This window comes from Pygocentrus nattereri, chromosome 24 (genome assembly GCF_015220715.1).
Source record: "Pygocentrus nattereri isolate fPygNat1 chromosome 24, fPygNat1.pri, whole genome shotgun sequence".
Lineage (NCBI taxonomy): Eukaryota > Metazoa > Chordata > Actinopteri > Characiformes > Serrasalmidae > Pygocentrus > Pygocentrus nattereri.
The window spans coordinates 11,392,643-11,412,025 of record NC_051234.1 but is presented as its reverse complement, the minus strand read 5'-3'; the positions used below and the strand labels follow the sequence as shown (position 1 = coordinate 11,412,025).

General features: G+C 41.2%; 1 protein-coding gene across 1 annotated transcript in view; it reads left to right on the top strand.

Annotated features, from left to right (window-relative positions):
* The window catches only part of zgc:162160 (uncharacterized protein LOC561782 homolog), a 53,558-nt gene that overhangs the window by 27,025 nt on the left and 7,150 nt on the right, over window positions 1-19,383 (top strand). The window contains exons 2-3 of the mRNA XM_017714457.2: window positions 4,448-4,593; window positions 5,855-6,731. Of these exons, the coding sequence (XP_017569946.1) occupies window positions 4,507-4,593; window positions 5,855-6,731 (964 nt within the window). The 5' untranslated portion in view covers window positions 4,448-4,506. The remainder of the gene's footprint in view (window positions 1-4,447; window positions 4,594-5,854; window positions 6,732-19,383) is intronic.

The window sequence follows — 19,383 nt, the reverse complement described above, 5'->3', positions numbered from 1 at the left end:
TATGGAGAAATTATTTTAATTTTGGTGGAATTGCCCTTTAGTAGTGCTGTAGATGGCATATAATATCCCATAAATCTGAGGCTCTACAATCAACTGTTTCACTCCAAACCACTCTGAATGACTGTTTACATCTCACACACTGAATTCCGGAGGAATGCTGAAAAATGAGTGGACTTCCCCTTTAATGTTTTAATTATCGTATTTGGTGCACAAGTGGGTGAAATCGAGCGAGAGCTGATCCCATATGCAGCGATAATTAATTAGACTGGAACCTTTTCGCGGCAGGTCTTAAGAGCCTCAGGGCTGATCGATAAAATGCTGGTTATCCGGAGCTGCAGCTTCTCAGGCCATCCAGTGAAACAGAGTGATGGACACAACAGCACAGACAAAAGAGAACAGTACAGCAAATGTGTACGAAGGACGAGCAACTAACAGTCACTTCTGTAATCGATTACTCAACTATTATTAGATTAATTTACTAATCTGAGTCTGCCTTTCATATGGAGATAGACTTAAATTAGAAATTTAAATTCAAAAATCCAAATTTGAATGTTATTATTTTGAAACGATATCATAACATCTAAAAATTCTGAACTGAGATTTCATTTTAAGGTTGCCTGCAACACACGTATGTTCATGTGAAACTGAATTTTTAAAGATTAACATCACACACACTTTAAAAGAAGGTCCTGCTCAATGATCTCAAAATCAACATCATACTGATGAAGATGTGATGACTGTAGTAGATAATTCACTCACATCCTCAAAGAAGCTCCTTCACCGAGTTTACACTGAGTTCTCTTTGGATTCTCTTTCAGCAGTCTCAAAAGTCAGATTCATCTGTTTGTGGGGGTCCGAAGCACAACCCACATTACAAATTGTTGTTCCGTGTGTTGCATACAGTTACATATTTCACCCAGAGAGGGCGCCGAATCCCCAGCTCCTACATAGTGTTGCTGTAATTTCCGACGCTCAGTTGTACATCAATCATGAAATTCACTTTCAGAATTTATATTTGCTCTCTTATAAACCTTAAAATACAACTTCAGTACAGAATTCAATTTCAGAAGGTATGATACAGACTCAAAATAATGACAAGCAAACTGCTTGATTTTTTATTTTAAATTCTAAATTCTAATGACTGGAATCTCCATACAGTCATTCAAAGGCCTGCAGTGAAACAATAGAAGCCATATCACCCCTACACTTTAGCAACCACCTGGAACACCATGGCAACCACCAGGGATACCACAGTAACCACCTAGCAAACACCTGGATTACCATAGCATTCACACAATAGCAGCATAGTTACATCCTGGAATACCCTAGCAACCACTTAACTACACACTACCAATTACTTAAGTAGAATTACTTAAGCTGCACAACTGCTCTGTATTTACTGCAGAAAACATTTTAACTCTATATATAATTAAAATTTATTTTAATGTCTGTGTGTCTATATATGCACAAATAATATAATTTATAATGTATCCATCCATCCATTTTCTAAGCCGCTTCTCCCTCAGGATCGTGGGAGAGCGCTGGAGCCAATCAATTTATAATGTATATATTATTAAAATGTGTATGTAACGTATATACACCATATCGCCCCCCACACTTCCTGTAGTGTATTACATTCTGTCAGAGTGACTGTGTGGATCATATGAACATTATAGAGGCTTTTTAAATGAAACAGTAGAAGCCATATCGCCCCCTACACTTCCTGTAATGTATTACAGTCTGTCAGAATGACTGTGTGGATCATATGAACATTATAGAGGCTTTTTAAATGAAACAGTACAAGCCATATCGCCCCCTACACTTCCTGTAATGTATTACAGTCTGTCAGAATGACTGTGTGGATCATATCATCATATGGACGTTGTTGATGATTCAGCCCTAAAATATAGTGTACAAGAAACCTCTTTGTTTCTGTTTGGCGGTCTTCCTGATTCTTGATGTAGAGGAAGAACTAAAGAAATTCAGCAGGGAGGTCAGATTGACTGTTGCAATTAATCCCTCCTCTGATTCCACACAGTGTCATTATAATAACAGTCGGACTGTTTATTCATTCCCAGACCATGTCTGTTGATGTCTGTCTTGATGAGATGTGGCCTGGGGAAAGGAAGCTGTGAAAGAAATAAGAAAGACGCTTTAGCCGAGCGCGTTAACGTTATCCTCCTAATAAACAGACACACATTCAGCACCATCTCCTCATTATTCACCAGCATCACTGTAATATTTCATCATCAACATAAACACATGAAGGTAATAAAAGGGACGGTGGAGTTCGAGTCTTCAGCATTTTTTAAACAGAGATAGAAAAGAAAAACATCTCAAAGTGAAAGCAGCGTTTTACAGTATAAAGAAATGTAGCTCATTATGCTGGTAGTGTACTATGCTGCCTGACACAGCTGCCTAAAAACCATACAAACAGACCTTAAACAGAAGGTAGGGAGATGGACCCTCGAGGCTTCCATCCCTGTGACACGAGGGGCACTGACCCAGTGACACTTTAGTACCTTTATTTCTGAGAGTGCAGAAGATATGTGACTTTTTTGGGGGTGAAAAATGCCCAAATGTGGTTTTACACACCCACTTACAGCCCTGTGATTTGGCCCTAGAATGAAATGAGCAAAGAACCCTTTAATCATGCAAAGGGTTCTTGGATTCATGGTTCTATTTAGGACCATTTTCTTTACTAAAGAACGGTTTAAGAACCATGTTTTTGAAGAGTGTAGATCCTTTCTATTAGGTAAAGTTTCCTCCAATGTCTAGAAGGTTCTGCGTGCACATAAATGGTATCCTTTTTAAGTTTAGAAAAACCTCCAGACCTTTTGTAAGTTCTCTTGAGCTTCTGAAGTAAACAAGCACAACTGATGAGAAACATCTGTCCAACCAAATGTCCAGTTACTGACTGTTTCCTGAAATGAGGGACTCTGTCTGAAAAGGACAGTGATTCTTATATAGTTCAGAACCTCTGTACTTGAGAGTCCCTGTATTGGAGTAAAGAATCCAGAACCATCTTAGCTCTGAAATCTGATCTGTTTGGTCTCCATGACGACTGAATTTAGGACAATTCCTAATTTCATAATCTCATCATTAACTCCAGATAAGAAAACAGTATCACACAAACACCCTGACTAGACTAAACCTCCTAAATACTGTCCTAACTTCAGGATAAACCCCAACAGGGTCCTAACTTTAGGTCAGGGAACGTAACTGTACCATAACTGTACCACTGAAATGATATTTTCATGAAATATGCTAAGATAAATGATAAGTTGTACTGGCCAGCATGAGGCTGAGAAACCAGACTAAATGCAGACTAAACATCAGGCTGGATAAATCAAAATATGTCACAATGAAATGAAGTGAGAATGTACTGATGATCAGCAGCTGACAGTCTGATCACAGAAGAACAGCTGAATAAAACTTTCAGCTATGATGAAAAGCTGTTGAGCAGATCAAGAACGCTGTCCAGGACTTAGACACAGATGTGTGGAAGACGACTACAAAGGGGAGCTCAGCAGTGTGACCTCAGAGGGTTTACAGCATGATGCAAAGAGCTAGAAATCCAGCAGAAGAGAAAGGTCAGAATTGTGAAATAAAAGTATTTGACAGACAGGATGAATATTGCAAACCTGCTCCTCTATTACACATGGCAAAGTCGGACAGGTCCGACTGCAGGGATACTGGATCCCTTGACTTGATTAATGATGAGATGGTGGCAGCAGGACGAGTTCTGAAGAGAACAGAAGCATCTTACCTGTTCAGATACAAGCAAGGAGCTCAGAGCTCAGAACATCAGCAAACATAAATCCAAGACTCAAGCAGCTACACTGTTAGAAATAAAGGTTCTGTGCAGGTACGTTTTTCATTCATCAGCGTACAAAAAAGGAATAGAAGTGTGTAAACGCTGGTAAAACAAGTTCTGCTATTGTCTTATGGACAGTTACTGACCTCAGAAATCCAGGCGTTTGTATCACTTCAGCCACCACAGAAAGGTGTGTCACTTCATCTTTGTCATAGTTACCAAGATTGAAATTCGAAATTCATGAACTGCACGTTAACGTTAGTGAGCAGTGCTGACATACTAACTCTAACCCTGTATGACAAAGTTTATTCCCTTATTAATTGCACAAACCATTTTCTTCTGCTCTTCATCAGCTGACAAACCCTTCAGTGAGCTGCACATGCTCTACTTGCCATCATTGTCATTGACATTGCTTTAGCAGAAGCAGCGTTAACCAACAACAAGAACTTCCGGGAGAAAAATGCGGAAAAATGTGAAAAGCGCCTATTGTGGTCATGACAAAATAACTCATTACCAAGTTGTTGATTAATATTGCTGACCAAAACTCCAGGCATGGACATCCACATCTATCAAACAGTTTGTGGTTAATTGATTCCTTTTCTCAGATTTCTTTTTGTGCTGTATTTGCAGTTTGAGAGCTCCCCCTGCTGGACCGGAAGACAGCATCTGTTGCTTCAGCCCTGCAGGTCATGAGCAGTGTAAAGGGCCAGCTTGGACAGGATGTGGAGAAACAAGGCATCAAGCTGCCAAAGAAATGGAGCGATCCCAACGACAAGGTGAGTCACCTCAAAGCCAAATATGGAATCTGACTGAATCCATTCAAAAGCCAAGGTTAGTGTTTAATTTTTCTGAAGGTTGACGGCTTCATTTGACAAAGTGGTATGTTTGGCTGCATCTCAGGTTCGTTTGACAGTGACAGACTGACAAGCATCAGCACAAACCAGCCAAGGCAGCTTGCCAGCTCAACACAAGTATTTAACATTTATATATTTTTGTACTGCTTTTACCCCTTCATTCTATAGCAGGGGTGTCCAACTCTCTTCCTGGAGGGTCTTATTCAGCATAGTTTGGTGATAATCCTCCTCAAACACACTTGCAGTAAGTCACCAGCAAACTGTGTTGGACTGTGGCCATCCAGGACTATGGAACCACTACAGATGGTTGAAGCCATATCTTAACAATTTGACTGACATCCCATCAATAATGGCTTCTGCTACATAACATTACACATATTGCACTTTATTGCTGAAGTGCTTCAATCTTTAGAATTGCTGGGGTTTTTTTCTTTGTCAGTGTTGCTAAAAAGGAACCACAAGATAAGAATTTCTAAAAAACTTAAACTGGCAATGTTCTTCAAATGACAGGCAACCATGTAAAATGTGGACCACTTGCAGTCATGGGGAGGTCTCAGAACAAACAAGGAGGCATTTAGGACCAATCACGGTCAGGGGGAGGCCTTAGAACAAAGTGTGGTTATTAGAACCAGTCACAGTCAGGGGGAGGTCTCAGAACAAATAAGGTGGTTATTAAGACCAATCACAGTCGGGAGAGGTCTCAGAACAAACACGATAGTTATTAGGACCAATCACAGTCAGGGGGAGGTCTCAGAACAAATGAGGTGACGATTAGGACCAGTCACAATCAGGGGGACGTCTCAGAACACACAAGGTGGTGATTAGGACCAATCATAGTCACGGGGATGACTCCGAACAAACATGGTAGTTATTAGGACCAATCGTAGTCAGGGGGAGGTCTCGGAACAAACACAGTGGTTATTAGGACCAGTCATAGTCAGGGGAGGTCTTGGAACAAACGAGGTGGTGATTAGGACCAATAACTGTCAGGAAGAGGTCTCAGAAAAAACAAGGAGGCACTTAGGACCAATCACAGTCAGGAGGAGGTCTTAGAACAAATAAGGTGGCAATTAGGACCAATCACAGTAAGTCTTCTCCTTTTTTGCTCTTCATTCCTTCTCACTCCTTTCATACTTCATTCCCTTATTGTCCCTAAACTTTACCCAACCACCTATCACCACAGATCCCCACAGACCGGACCATGGTGGTGGGAGGCCTGGCTGGAGGTGGAGATTCCTCAGATGGTCCAGGAGGTCAACTGAAGAAGCGCCGGCAGCGCTACGTGGAAAAAGATGGCAAGTGTAATGTTCACCATGGCAACGTTCGGGAAACCTACCGCTATCTGACGGACATCTTTACCACACTGGTGGACCTGAAGTGGCGCTTCAACCTGCTGGTGTTCACACTGGTCTACACCACCACATGGGTTTTCTTCGGCCTCATCTGGTGGTTGATCGCCTATGCCAGAGGTGACCTCGACCACACAGATGATGGAGACTGGACGCCATGCGTCAACAACCTAAATGGTTTTGTCTCAGCTTTCCTCTTCTCCATTGAGACGGAGACAACCATTGGCTATGGCTACCGTGTGATAACAGAGAAGTGTCCAGAAGGTATCATCCTGCTTTTGGTGCAGGCCATCCTGGGCTCCATCGTCAATGCCTTCATGGTGGGCTGCATGTTCGTGAAAATCTCACAGCCCAAGAAACGCGCTGAGACACTGATGTTCTCACAGAATGCCGTAATTTCCATGCGGGACAGCAAGCTTTGCCTGATGTTCCGGGTGGGAGACTTGCGCAACTCGCACATCGTGGAAGCATCAATACGAGCCAAGCTGATCCGCTCCAAACAGACCAAAGAAGGAGAGTTCATCCCCCTAAACCAGACGGACATCAACGTAGGCTTCGACACTGGAGATGACCGACTCTTTCTGGTGTCTCCGCTCATCATCTGCCATGAGTTTAACGAAAGTAGCCCCTTCTGGGAGATCTCTCAGGAGCAGCTGGCAAGAGAGGAGTTCGAGATAGTGGTCATTCTGGAGGGGATGGTGGAGGCCACAGGTGAGCCAGCAATGAGGAACCATTGTATGATCAAACTAGGAGTTGTAAAACTCTTATTTGTTTTTCATAGAAGTTGTCAACTAGTTGACTAGTAGTCATTTCCATAACAAAAATGGGAGTGAGAGTATGTTGAAAAGTATGTTGTTAGTTTGTTAAGATTAAGTATCCCTTATTGGTCTCACAGTGGCATTTAACCCATCCATACAGTGAGACACCCACATATACACTAGTGAAAATGCATACTAGGAGCAGTGAGCATACTTGCCTGGAGTCCTATCCAGCCCTATCCACAGCACCGAGGGAGCAGTTGGGGGTTATGTGTCTTGCTCAAAGGCACCTCAGTCACGTACAGTTGGCTCATGGGATCGAACCAGCGACCTTCCAGTCATAAGGCGGGTTCCCTAACCGCCAGCTCACGACTGTCCTATAGGGGCTGGAGGGGAAGATGTTGTGGTGTGACGTGTATACTGCAAATGAGTTTTGTTTGAGATGTTTACTGTAGATGAGTTTTTGTTGTATTTCAGTGGGTTTCATTCTCAGAGGCACAGACGTACACAGACTGTCTGATGTAAACTATGAGGCCGTGTTTTTGTGAAGTCTTATATACAACCCCAATTCCAATGAAGTTGGGATATTGTGTAAAACATAAATAAAAACTGAATATGATGATTTGCAAATCCTTTCCAACCTATATTCAATTGAATACACTACAAAGACAATATATTTAATGTTCAAAAGGATAAACTTTATTGTTTTTTGCAAATATTCACTCATTTTGAATTTGATGCCTGCAACACGTTCCAAAGAAGTTGGGACAAGGGCAACAAAAGACTGGGAAAGTTGAGGAATGCTCAAAAAACACCTGTTTTGAACATTCCACAGGTGAACAGGTTAATTGGAAACAGGTGAGTGTCATGACTGGGTATAAAGGGAGCATCCCTGGCTCAGTCGTTCAAGAGCAAGGATGGGGTGAGGTTCACCACGTTGTGAACAACTCCGTGAGCGAATAGTCCAACAGAACAGTTTCTCAACAGCGTAAGAACAGCGTTTCTCAACATGCAATTGCAAGGAATTTAGGGATTTCATCATCTACAGTCCATGTCATCAAAAGATTCAGAGAATCTGGAGAAATCTCTGCAAGTAAGCGACAAGGCAGAAAACCAACATTGAATGCCCGTGACCTTTTGATCCCTCAGGCGGCACTGCATTAAAAACCGACATCATTCTGTAACGGATATTACCACATGGGCTCAGGAACACTTAAAAAAAAAAAAACATTGCCATATATCAACAACACCCAGAAATGCCGCTGGCTTCTCTGGGCCCGAGCTCATCTGAGATGGACAGACACAAAGTGGAAAAGTGTCATGCAAATGTGGTCTGACAAGTCCACATTTCAAATTGTTTTTGGAAATCATGGACGTCGTGTCCTCCGGGCCAAAGAGGAAAAGGACTGTCCGGATTGTTATCAAAAGCCAGCATCTTTGATGGTGTGGGGGTGTGTTAGTGCCCATGGCATGGGTAACTTGCACATCTGGGAAGGCACCATTAATGCTGAAAGGTACATACAGGTTTTGGAGCAACATATGTTGCCATCCAAGCCACGTCTTTTTCAGGGACGTCCCTGCTTATTTCAACAAGACAATGCCAAGCCATATTCTGCACGTGTTACAACAGCGTGGCTTCGTAGTAAAAGAGTGCGGGTACTAAACTGGCCTGCCTGCAGTCCAGACCTGTCTCCCATTGAAAATGTGTGGCACATTACGAAGTGCAAAATATGACAACGGAGACCCCGGACTGTTGAGCAACTGAAGTTGTACATCAAGCAAGAATGGGAAAGAATTCCACCTACAAAGCTTCAATAATTAGTGTCTTCAGTTCCCAAATGCTTATTGAGTGTTAAAAGGAAAGGTGATGTAACACAGTGGTAAACATTCCCCTGTCCCAACTTCTTTGGAACATGTTGCAGGCATCAAATTCAAAATGAGTGAATATTTGCAAAAAACAATAAAGTTTATCTAATTGAACATTACATATCTTGTCTTTGTAGTGTAATCAATTGAATATAGGCTGAAAAGGATTTGCAAATAATCGTATTCTGTTTTTATTTATGTTTTACACAACGTCCCAACTTAATTGGAATTGGGGTTGTAACTTAAAGTAATCAGTGTGCAGCTTGTATAGCAGTATAGATTTACTTTTCTCTGAAAATAACTCTACACACAGATATTAATGTCTAAATAGCTGGCAACACAAGTGAGTACACCTCACAGTGAACATGTCCAAATTGTGCTCAAAGTGTCAATATTTTGTGTGACCACCATTATTATCTAGCACTGCCTTAACTCTCTTGGGCATGGAATTCTCCAGAGCTGCACAGGTTGCTACTGGAATCCTCTTTGACTCCTCCATAATGACATCACAGAGCTGGTGGATGTTAGACTCCTCCTCCTTCTGCTTGAGGATGCCCCACAGGTGCTCAATTGGGTTTAGGTCTGGAGACATACTTGGCTAGTCCATCACCTTTACCTTCAGCAAGGCAGTTGTCATGTGTTTGGGGTCATTATTGAGTTGGAAAACTGCTATGCGGTGCAGTTTCCGAAGGGAGGGGATAATGCTCTGCTTTAGACTGTCACAGTACATGTTAGATTTCATGTTTCCCTCAATGAACTGCAGCTTCCCAGTGCCGGCAGCACTAATGCAGCTCCAGACCATGATGTTACCACCACCAAGCTTCATTGTAGGCAAGAGACAGTTTATCTTGGTCTCGTCAGACCACAGGGCATGGTTCCAGTAATCCATATTCTTGGACTGCTTGTCTTCAGCAAACTCTTTGTGGGCTTTCTTGTGTGTCAGCTTCAGAGGAGGCTTCCTTTCTTCCCTCTGCAGCAATGCTGGCAGCACTCATCCAGCTACATTTTTAAAGCCAACCTCTGGATATGATGCTGAACACATAGACTCAACTTCTTTGGTCGACCCTGGCAATGCCTGTTCTGAGTGGAACCGGTCCTGGAAAACTACTGTATGACCTTGGCCACCGTGCTATAGCTCAGTTTCAGGGTGTTAGCAATGTTCTTATAGCCTAGGGCGTCTGTGGAGAGCAACAATTCTATTTCTCACATCCTCAGAGGGTTCTTATGTCATGAGGTGCCATGTTGAATATCCAGTGGCCAGTAAGAGCGAATTGTACCCAAAAACACCAAATTTAACAGCCCTGCTCCCCATTCACACCTGGAACCTTGTGATTCTAACGAGTCACATGACACCAGGGAGGGACAACAACACAATTGGACACAATTTGGACATGTTCACTGTGAAGTGTACTCCCTTGTGTTGCCAGCTGTTTAGACATAAATGGCTACGTGTTGAGTTCTTTTCAGAGGACACTAACGTGAGGGGTGTGCTCACTTTTGTGAGATACTGTATAATGTAGTCTATCTGTTTCGCTGCATACTCTGTTCGCCCCCTAGTGGTCAGGACCCCCATGGACCCTCACAGAGCAGGTACATTTGGGTGGTGGATCATTCTCAGCACTGCACTAACACTGACGTGGTGGTGGTGTGTTAGCGTACTTGAGCTGGTACTAGCGGATCAGACACAGCAGTGCTGCTGAAGTTTTCAAACGCTGTGTCCACTCACTGTCCGCTCTATTAGACACTCCTACCTTGACAGTCCACCTTGTCAATGTAAAGTCAGAGACGACAGCTCATCTGCTGCTGCACAGTGGACTATTCTCAGTCCAGCAGTGACACAGAGGCGTCCAGCAGCACTGTTGTGTCTGATCCACTCAGACCAGCACAACACACACTAACGTACCACCACCACATCAGTGTTACTGCAGTGCTGAGAATGATCCACCACCCGAATAATACCTGCTCTGTGAGGGTCCTTGGGGGTCCTGAACACTGAAGAACAGGGTTAAAGGGGTCTAACAAAGTATGCAGAGAAACAGATGGGCTACAGTCTGTAATTGTAGAATTACAAAGTGCAGCTATACAGTAAGTGGAGCTGATAAAATGGACAATGAGGGTAAAAACAAGGAGGTGGTCATAATGTTATACCTGATAAGTGTATAGATATATAAGCACTGACTCTTGCTTCACTGTCACCACCATCAAGGCCTGTGTGCACTGCAGTAAGAACAAATTTTATGAGGAGAAAACAAAGCACTCCTCTGAGTCGCTCTGGCAAATGCTGTAAAGATAAATGTAAAATGTAAATGTGTTTATGTGCATACGAGAGAGAGAGAGAGAGAGAGAGAGAGAGAGAGAGAAAGTGTGGGGGTGGTCATCTTAACCGTTATGGAGGCAGGAGTCAGGAGCTAATGCATTCAAGCAGGACACATTTCGAATTTTAATCTTCCACTTCACATTTACGCAGCTCAGTTCAAATATTTACAATCGGGAATGAGTCAACACTTTGAAACTGAGACGTTTCTCGCTGTGGATGCTAATTATGTGTGGATGTGATCTAAAAGGTGACACTCTGAGCTAAGCTCTCCTGTTAGCTGCGCCGTTAGCGGGATTAGTGCCGGAATCTCCCTGGGAATCACTGATGAACATCGACTGTGAAAACACTTGACAAGGGCTGCAATTATACCTCGCTAATTGGTCCAGGTATTGTCCTGTGTGCCAGATCGTGCAGGTGAAGCTGGCAGAGAGGCTGAGGGGGGGCAGTTAAAAAAAAAAAAAAAACAGCACCTGTCGGCACAGCTGCCTTAAGGACATAAATAACAATAAAAACCTCATTTTTATAAACTGCTCTTCAGAAGTTTTGAATCAGTACTTTAAAAATGGGAAAATAAGTGTGAATTGGGATAATAATTGGAAATTGGGAATATAAAAAAATTATTGGGAAATGGAAAATTAATTAAGATTTGAAAAAACAGGAAAATAATTGAGGACTGAGAAAATTGGAAAATAATTAGAAAATAAGGAAAATGGAAAATTATTGGAAATTAGGAAATGGGAACATAATTGAGAAAATGGGAAAATAATTGGACATTGATTAAAAGAATTGAAGAAAATGGAAAATAACTGGGAAATGGAAAAATAATTGAGAATTTAAAAAAATGAATTGAAGAAAATAGAAAATAAATGGGAAAATAATTATGACCTGGGAAATGGGACAATAATTTGGCATTGAGAAAATAGGAAAGTGGGAAAACCATTGAAAAATTTAAAAATGAGAAAATAACTGAGAAATGAGAAAATAACTGAGAAAATTAGATAATAATTGGAAACTGTGAAATGGGAAAATAATTTGGAATTGAAGGAAATGGGGAAAAATATTGGGAACAGTAAAAAGATAGGAAATTATAGATTTGTCCTGTAGCAATGAGCATGCACATTTTTGATACCTTTATTGACCGAATTTTAATACCACCAAATATAGAAAAATTCTGTCATTTAAAATAGTTGCTCTCAGCGTCAGTGAGAAATCCATACTGCTGACTGAGACTAAGAGTCTAAATTACACTGTTATTAACGTCACTGATTTATTTTAGGAACATTTTCTGCTCCTGTCCCTGAATGCTGATTGGTTAGAATTAATGCTACTGAGTACTGATTGTAATCAATCAATGCTACTGAGTACTGATTGTAATCAATCAATGCTACTGAGTACTGATTGTAATCAATCAATGCTACTGAGTGCTGATTGGTTAGAATTAATGCTACTGAGTACTGATTGTAATCAATCAATGCTACTGAGTGCTGATTGGTTAGCATTAGTGCTACTGAGCATTGATTGGTTAGCATTACTGCTACTGAGTACTGATTGTTTGGCATTACTGCTACTGAGTACTGATTGGTTGGCATTACTGCTACTGAGTGCTGATTGGTTACCATTGCTGCTGCTGAGTGCTGATTGATTACCATTACTGCTACTGAGTGCTGGTTGATTGAAGCGAGTCGTGAAGTAAGGAGGCTCACGTTAGTGGAGAATCCCGCGGAGGGAAAACTTTTATTTTACGAGACAAAAACGAAACTTAACTCGCTTCCAAAACAACAACTGAACTACTACCAACTAGTGCCCCCCCCCTCGAGTCTCTTAAAGGGCTAGACCCCGTTGAGTGACTTAACGCCTGTCCGTTGCGGATTCGCTCCAGTCGCGAGTAGTAGCCCCTACATGATTACCATTACTGCTACTGAGAACTGATTGGTTGGCATTACTGCTACTGAGTGCTGATTGGTTACCATTGCTGCTAGTGAGTACTGATTGGTTAGAATTAATGCTACTGAGTACTGATTGTTTGGCGTTACTAATGCTGAGTACTGATTGGTTGGCATTACTGCTACTGAGCGCTGATTGGTTAGCATTACTGCTAGTGAGTGCTGATTGGTTAGAATTAATGCTACTGAGTACTGATTGTAATCAATCAATGCTACTGAGTGCTGATTGGTTAGAATTAATGCTACTGAGTACTGATTGTAATCAATCAATGCTACTGAGTGCTGATTGGTTAGAATTAATGCTACTGAGTACTGATTGTAATCAATCAATGCTACTGAGTGCTGATTTGTTAGCATTAGTGCTACTGAGTACTGATTGTTTGGCATTACTGTTACTGAGCGCTGATTGGTTACCATTGCTGCTGCTGAGTACTGATTGGTTGGCATTACTGCTACTGAGCGCTTATTGGATAGCATTAATACTACTGAGTTCTGATTGGTTAGCATTACTGCTACTGAGCATTGATTGCTTAGCATTACTGCTACTGAACATTGATTGGTTAGCATTATTGCTACTGAGAGCTGATTGGTTAACATTACTGCTACTGAGTACTGATTTTTTGGCATTACTGCTACTGAGTGCTGATTGGTTACCATTGCTGTTACTAAGTACTGATTGGTTGGCGTTACTCCTACTGAGCACAGATTGGTTGGTGAGTGGAAAAGCTTATTGGCTGAATGAAGCGGTTTGCCCTCATTGATGTCAATGCTCAATAAGATGTCAATTAGACCCAGTGATTTTGAACTCACTCGTTACCGCCCTCTTGTGTTTAACAAACCCGAAAGAAATTGCAGAAGTAATTCTCCTCTCTACATGCTCTCTGGTGTAATCTAGTTATGTTATCTTGTACACAATCTGTGTGTTTATGTTTGTAGGCTGTGCATGTTCATTTATTTTGGGGGATTTTTTCACTTAGATTTTTTAAAAACTAGCTTCACATAGAATAGAATAGAACAGAACAGAATAGAATAGAATTCAACTTTATTGTCATTGCGTATGTCGCAGGTACAAAGCAACGAAATGCAGTGGCAAGAAGTGGCACTTCTTGGTTTCTACAAAATTACCAACTCCATCTTTTAAATGATTGAACAGTGTAAATAAAACAGTATCAGAGTGGATGAACAGAAGCAGAGAAGCTAAGAGAGAGAAGATTACTGATAGAACCCCCCCCCTTCTCTCTCTCCCCCCTCTCTCTCGCACCCCCCCCTCTCTGTCTCTCTCCCTTTCTCTTTCTCTGTCTCTCTCTCCCTTTTTCTCTCTCTGTCTCTCTGTCTCTCTCCCTTTCTCTCTCTCCCTTTCTCCCTTTCTTTCTCTCTCTCTCTCTCTCTCTCTCCCTTTCTCCCTTTCTCTCTCTGCCCCATCTCTCTCTCTTTCTCTCTTTCTGTCTCTCTCTCCCTTTCTCTCTCTTTCTGTCTCTCTCTCTCTCTCTCTCCTTTTCTTTTTCTTTCTTTCTCTCTCTCTCCCTCTATCTCCCTCTCTCTCCTTCTCCCCAAAATCATGTGTTCCTGAGAGGGGGAGGCACTGATGGAGTTAATTGAATGTTTCCACATTTTGGTTTTGTAGCTGCGCAGTTTTCTCTTTTCTCTCTCGGCGCCCTTGTTAGTCAAGGTCATCCTACTTTCCGTCAGATGGAGCCCTGCAAAAGCCGTAATTAGAAAAGAGATCAGTAAATAGGCAGAAAAAAAGACTTTCAGACTTTTTTATGTTTTTGCCGCAGGCTAGACAAAACAAGTGAAATGGATGATTTAAATACTTTCACAAAGTCTGAAACAGCTGCGTAGGAGGGCAGACGAGTGATGGGCTTCTTCTTCATCTGTCTGCTGCTGGACTTTGACATACTATAGCCTCGAAGGGGGATTCCATGTTTTCCAAAATTCTGCATAGTCAAATGGTCATTCGGAGTGGTTTAGTGTGAAATGTACAGAAACTTACAGACTCAGAATTGTTCAAAGTGGTGGTGATAGGAACTAGATGTCCACCTCTAAAAGCTCCTCACAGAAAGTTATTACATGAAATGGTTATAAATTCACTGCCTGATGACTGAGACACTGTTTTATTATAGTTTTGAAAAGATTTTGGCCTTAAACTCATGGTGGAGGGATACATGCAGGGAGCTGTGAGGCAAAATAGTCCCCAAAGAAAACGCATTATTTCAGATTTTCCACTATTTTCCATCATCAGCATTCCATATAAACTCAGGAGACTCATGTAGGTTTACTGCTGTAAAAGGTGTATTATTGTTATATCTATATTAATTCTTTATGTTGAAAATGATGGAATGAGGGGTCAGTGACAGTTTGGTGAAGTGGTAGTTTAGATTCTGCTGTTTGAAACCTCAGCAACTCACTGTTTCTGTCTGTCTGATGCTGACAGAGACACTTCGAGAGAAAATGACAGACTAAAGTGTTTGTGCTGTAATTATAGGTGTGAAACTCCTTCACTTCACTCAGAGGTTGGAGATGCAGCCTGTACTGCTGTTTACACTCACAGCTGTTATCAGGCAGGTGGAGTCTGAACCACAGGACAGACGGAGGAGGAGAGGATTTACACACAGCCAGCCGTTTAACAGGGAACATCTTTAAAACAGGAACTTAAATACTTACTAAAGTCGAGAGAGCGAGAGAGAGAGAGAGAGAGAGAATGTAAAAAGAGAAAGGTGGACAGAGATGAAAGAGAGAGCGAGATAGAGAGGTGATAGACAAAGAGAGGGAGAAAGGTGAAGAGAGACAATAGAAAAAGAGAGGGAGAGAGAGACGATAGAAAAAGAGAGAGATAGAGAGGCGATTGAAAAAGAGGGAGAAAGGTCAAGAGAGACGATAGAAAAAGAGTGGAAGAGATAGAGACGACAGAAAAAGAGAGAGATAGAGAGGCAATTGAAAAAAGAGGGAGAAAGGTGAAGAGAGATGATAGAAAAAGAGAAGAAGAGATAGAGAGACATTAGAAAAAGAGAGGGAGAAATAGAGAGATGATAGAAAAAGAGAGAGAGAGATAGAGAGGCGATTGAAAAAGAGGAAGAGAGAGCCCAAAAAAGAGAGATAGAGAGGCGATTGAAAAAGAGGGAGAAAGGGGAAGAGAGACGATAGAAAAAGAGGAAGAGAGAGACAGAAAAAGAGAGAGAGCTAGAGAGGTGATTGAAAAAAGAGGGAGAAAGGTGAAGAGAGATGATAGAAAAACAGAAGAAGAGATAGAGAGACGACAGAAAAAAAGAGAGAGAGAAAGGTGAAGAGACACGATAGAAAAAGAGGAAGAGTTAGAGAGACGTTAGAAAAAGAGATGGAGAGATGATAGAAAAAGAGAGATAGCGAGACAATAGAAAAAGAAAGAGAGAGAGATAGAGAGACGATAGGAAAAGAGAAAGAGGTAGAGAGATGATTGGAAAGGTGGAGATGATAGAAAAAGAGAAAGACATGGACAGAGACGATAGAAAAAGAGAAATGATAGAAAAAGAGAGAGAGATAGAGAGATGATAGAAAAAGGGAGAGAGGTGGAGAGACGATAGAAAAAGGGAGGGAGAGATAGAGAGAAGATAGAAAAATAGAGAGATGGAGAGAAATGGTAGAAAAAGAGAGATGGATAGAAACAATAGAAAAAGAGATAGAGACGATGGAGAGAGACAATAAAAAAGAGATATAGAGAGATGGTAGAAAAAGAGAGAGAGGGATGGAGAGAGATGATAGAAAAAGAGATGGAGAGAGATGATAGAAAAATAAAGAGAGAGATGGAGAGAAATGGTAGAAAAAGAGAGAGATGGATAGAAACAATAGAAAAAGATAGAGACGATGGAGAGAGAATAAAAAAGAGATAGAGAGAGATGATAGAAAAAGAGAGAGAGAGGGATGGAGAGAGATGATAGAAAAATAAAGAGAGAGATGGAGAGAAATGGTAGAAAAAGAGAGAGATGGATAGAAACAATAGAAAAAGAGATAGAGACGATGGAGAGAGACAATAAAAAAGAGATATAGAGAGATGGTAGAAAAAGAGAGAGAGGGATGGAGAGAGATGATAGAAAAAGAGATGGAGAGAGATGATAGAAAAATAAAGAGAGAGATGGAGAGAAATGGTAGAAAAAGAGAGATGGATAGAAACAATAGAAAAAGAGATAGAGACGATGGAGAGAGACAATAAAAAAGAGATATAGAGAGATGGTAGAAAAAGAGAGAGAGGGATGGAGAGAGATGATAGAAAAAGAGATGGAGAGAGATGATAGAAAAATAAAGAGAGAGATGGAGAGAAATGGTAGAAAAAGAGAGAGATGGATAGAAACAATAGAAAAAGAGATAGAGACGATGGAGAGAGACAATAAAAAAGAGATATAGAGAGATGGTAGAAAAAGAGAGAGAGGGATGGAGAGAGATGATAGAAAAAGAGATGGAGAGAGATGATAGAAAAATAGAGAGATGGAGAGAAATGGTAGAAAAAGAGAGAGATGGATAGAAACAATAGAAAAAGATAGAGACGATGGAGAGAGAATAAAAAAGAGATATAGAGAGATGGTAGAAAAAGAGAGAGAGGGATGGAGAGAGATGATAGAAAAAGAGATGGAGAGAGATGATAGAAAAATAAAGAGAGAGATGGAGAGAAATGGTAGAAAAAGAGAGAGATGGATAGAAACAATAGAAAAAGAGATAGAGACGATGGAGAGAGACAATAAAAAAGAGATATAGAGAGATGGTAGAAAAAGAGAGAGAGAGGGATGGAGAGAGATGATAGAAAAAGATGGAGAGAGATGATAGAAAAATAAAGAGAGAGATGGAGAGAAATGGTAGAAAAAGAGAGAGATGGATAGAAACAATAGAAAAAGAGATAGAGACGATGGAGAGAGACAATAAAAAAGAGATATAGAGAGATGGTAGAAAAAGAGAGAGAGGGATGGAGAGAGATGATAGAAAAAGAGATGGAGAGAGATGATAGAAAAATAGAGAGATAGAGAGATGATAGGCAAAGAGAGAGAGACAGAGAGACAATAGGAAAAGAGAGAAAGGTGGAGAAAGGCGATAGGAAAAGAGAGAGAGCGATGGAGTGAGACGATAGTAAACGAGAGAGATAGAGAGATGATAGGAAAAGCGAGAGAGATAGGGAGACAATAGGAAAAGAGAGGGAAAGGTGGAAAGAGGTGATAAAAAAAGAGAGAAGATAGGAAAAGAGAGAGGGAAAGGTGGAGAGAGGCAATAGAAAAAGAGAGAGAGAGATAGAGAGATGATAGGAAAAGAGAGAGATGGAGAGACAATAGGAAAAGAGGAAAAGGTGGAGAGAGGCGATAGAAAAAGAGAGACAGATACAGAGACGATAGGAAAAGAGAGAGAGAGAGATAGACAGATGGTATCAAAAGAGAAGGAAAGGTGGAGAGAGACGATAGAAAAAGAGAAAGAGAGATAGAGAGACAATAGGAAAAGAGAGTGGAAAAGGTGGAGAGGAGCGATAGAAAAAGAGAGAGAGATAGAGAGAAAATAGGAAAAGAGAGTGGAAAAGGTGGAGAGGGGTGATAGAAAGAGATAGAGAGACAATAGGAAAAGAGAGAGGAAAAGGTGGAGGGGCGATAGAAAAAGAGAGAGAGAGATAGAGACAATAGGAAAAGAGAGAGGAAAAGGTGGAGAGGGGTGATAGAAAGAGAGATAGAGAGACAATAGGAAAAGAGAGAGGAAAAGGTGGAGGGACGATAGAAAAAGAGAGAGAGAGATAGAGAGACAATAGGAAAAGAGAGAGGAAAAGGTGGAGGGGCGATAGAAAAAGAGAAATTGAGAGACGATAGAAAAAGAAAGATAAGAGTAAGAGAAAGATAAGTGAGAGAGTGATAGAGAATGATAGACAGTGACAGAGTGATAGAGTGACAGTGATAGAGAGAGTGATAGAGAAAGTGACAGAGTGATAAAGAGACTGATAGAGAGTGATAGTGAGAATGGCTGAAAGAAGGTGACAGAGAGAGTGATAGAGTGATAAAGAGACCGATAGAGTGATGGACAGTGATAGAGAAAAGGTGACAGAGCAAGTGATAGAGTGGTAGAGAGAGTGATAGAGAGTGTGATAGAGAGTGATAAAGAGATTGATATAGAATGATGGGGTGAGGAGTGTTTGCTCTGTGATCTGCTGTGTCTGTGTAAATAATGTGAACTGATGTGTTTTTTTCAGTCAAAGTTAAGCAGAACATGAAAATGTGCATCTTCTATTTATAGTGTACCATGCTGTGTGTGTGTGTGTGTGTGTGTGTGTGTGTGTGTGTGTGTGTGTGTGTGTGCGTGCGTGTGCATCATGTGTAAATCATTAGTCACTTGTTTAAGGCCAAACAGGCCTGAAAGCGGAGAGGTGACGTTATTTTCAGCGTTTTTGCTGCAAGCGCCTCTCAGGCTCGTTCAGTCCACTCTCATTAGTCCAGTTTATCCACATTAAGATTACGCTGAGTTATAGTGTCCTCGTTCCAGAA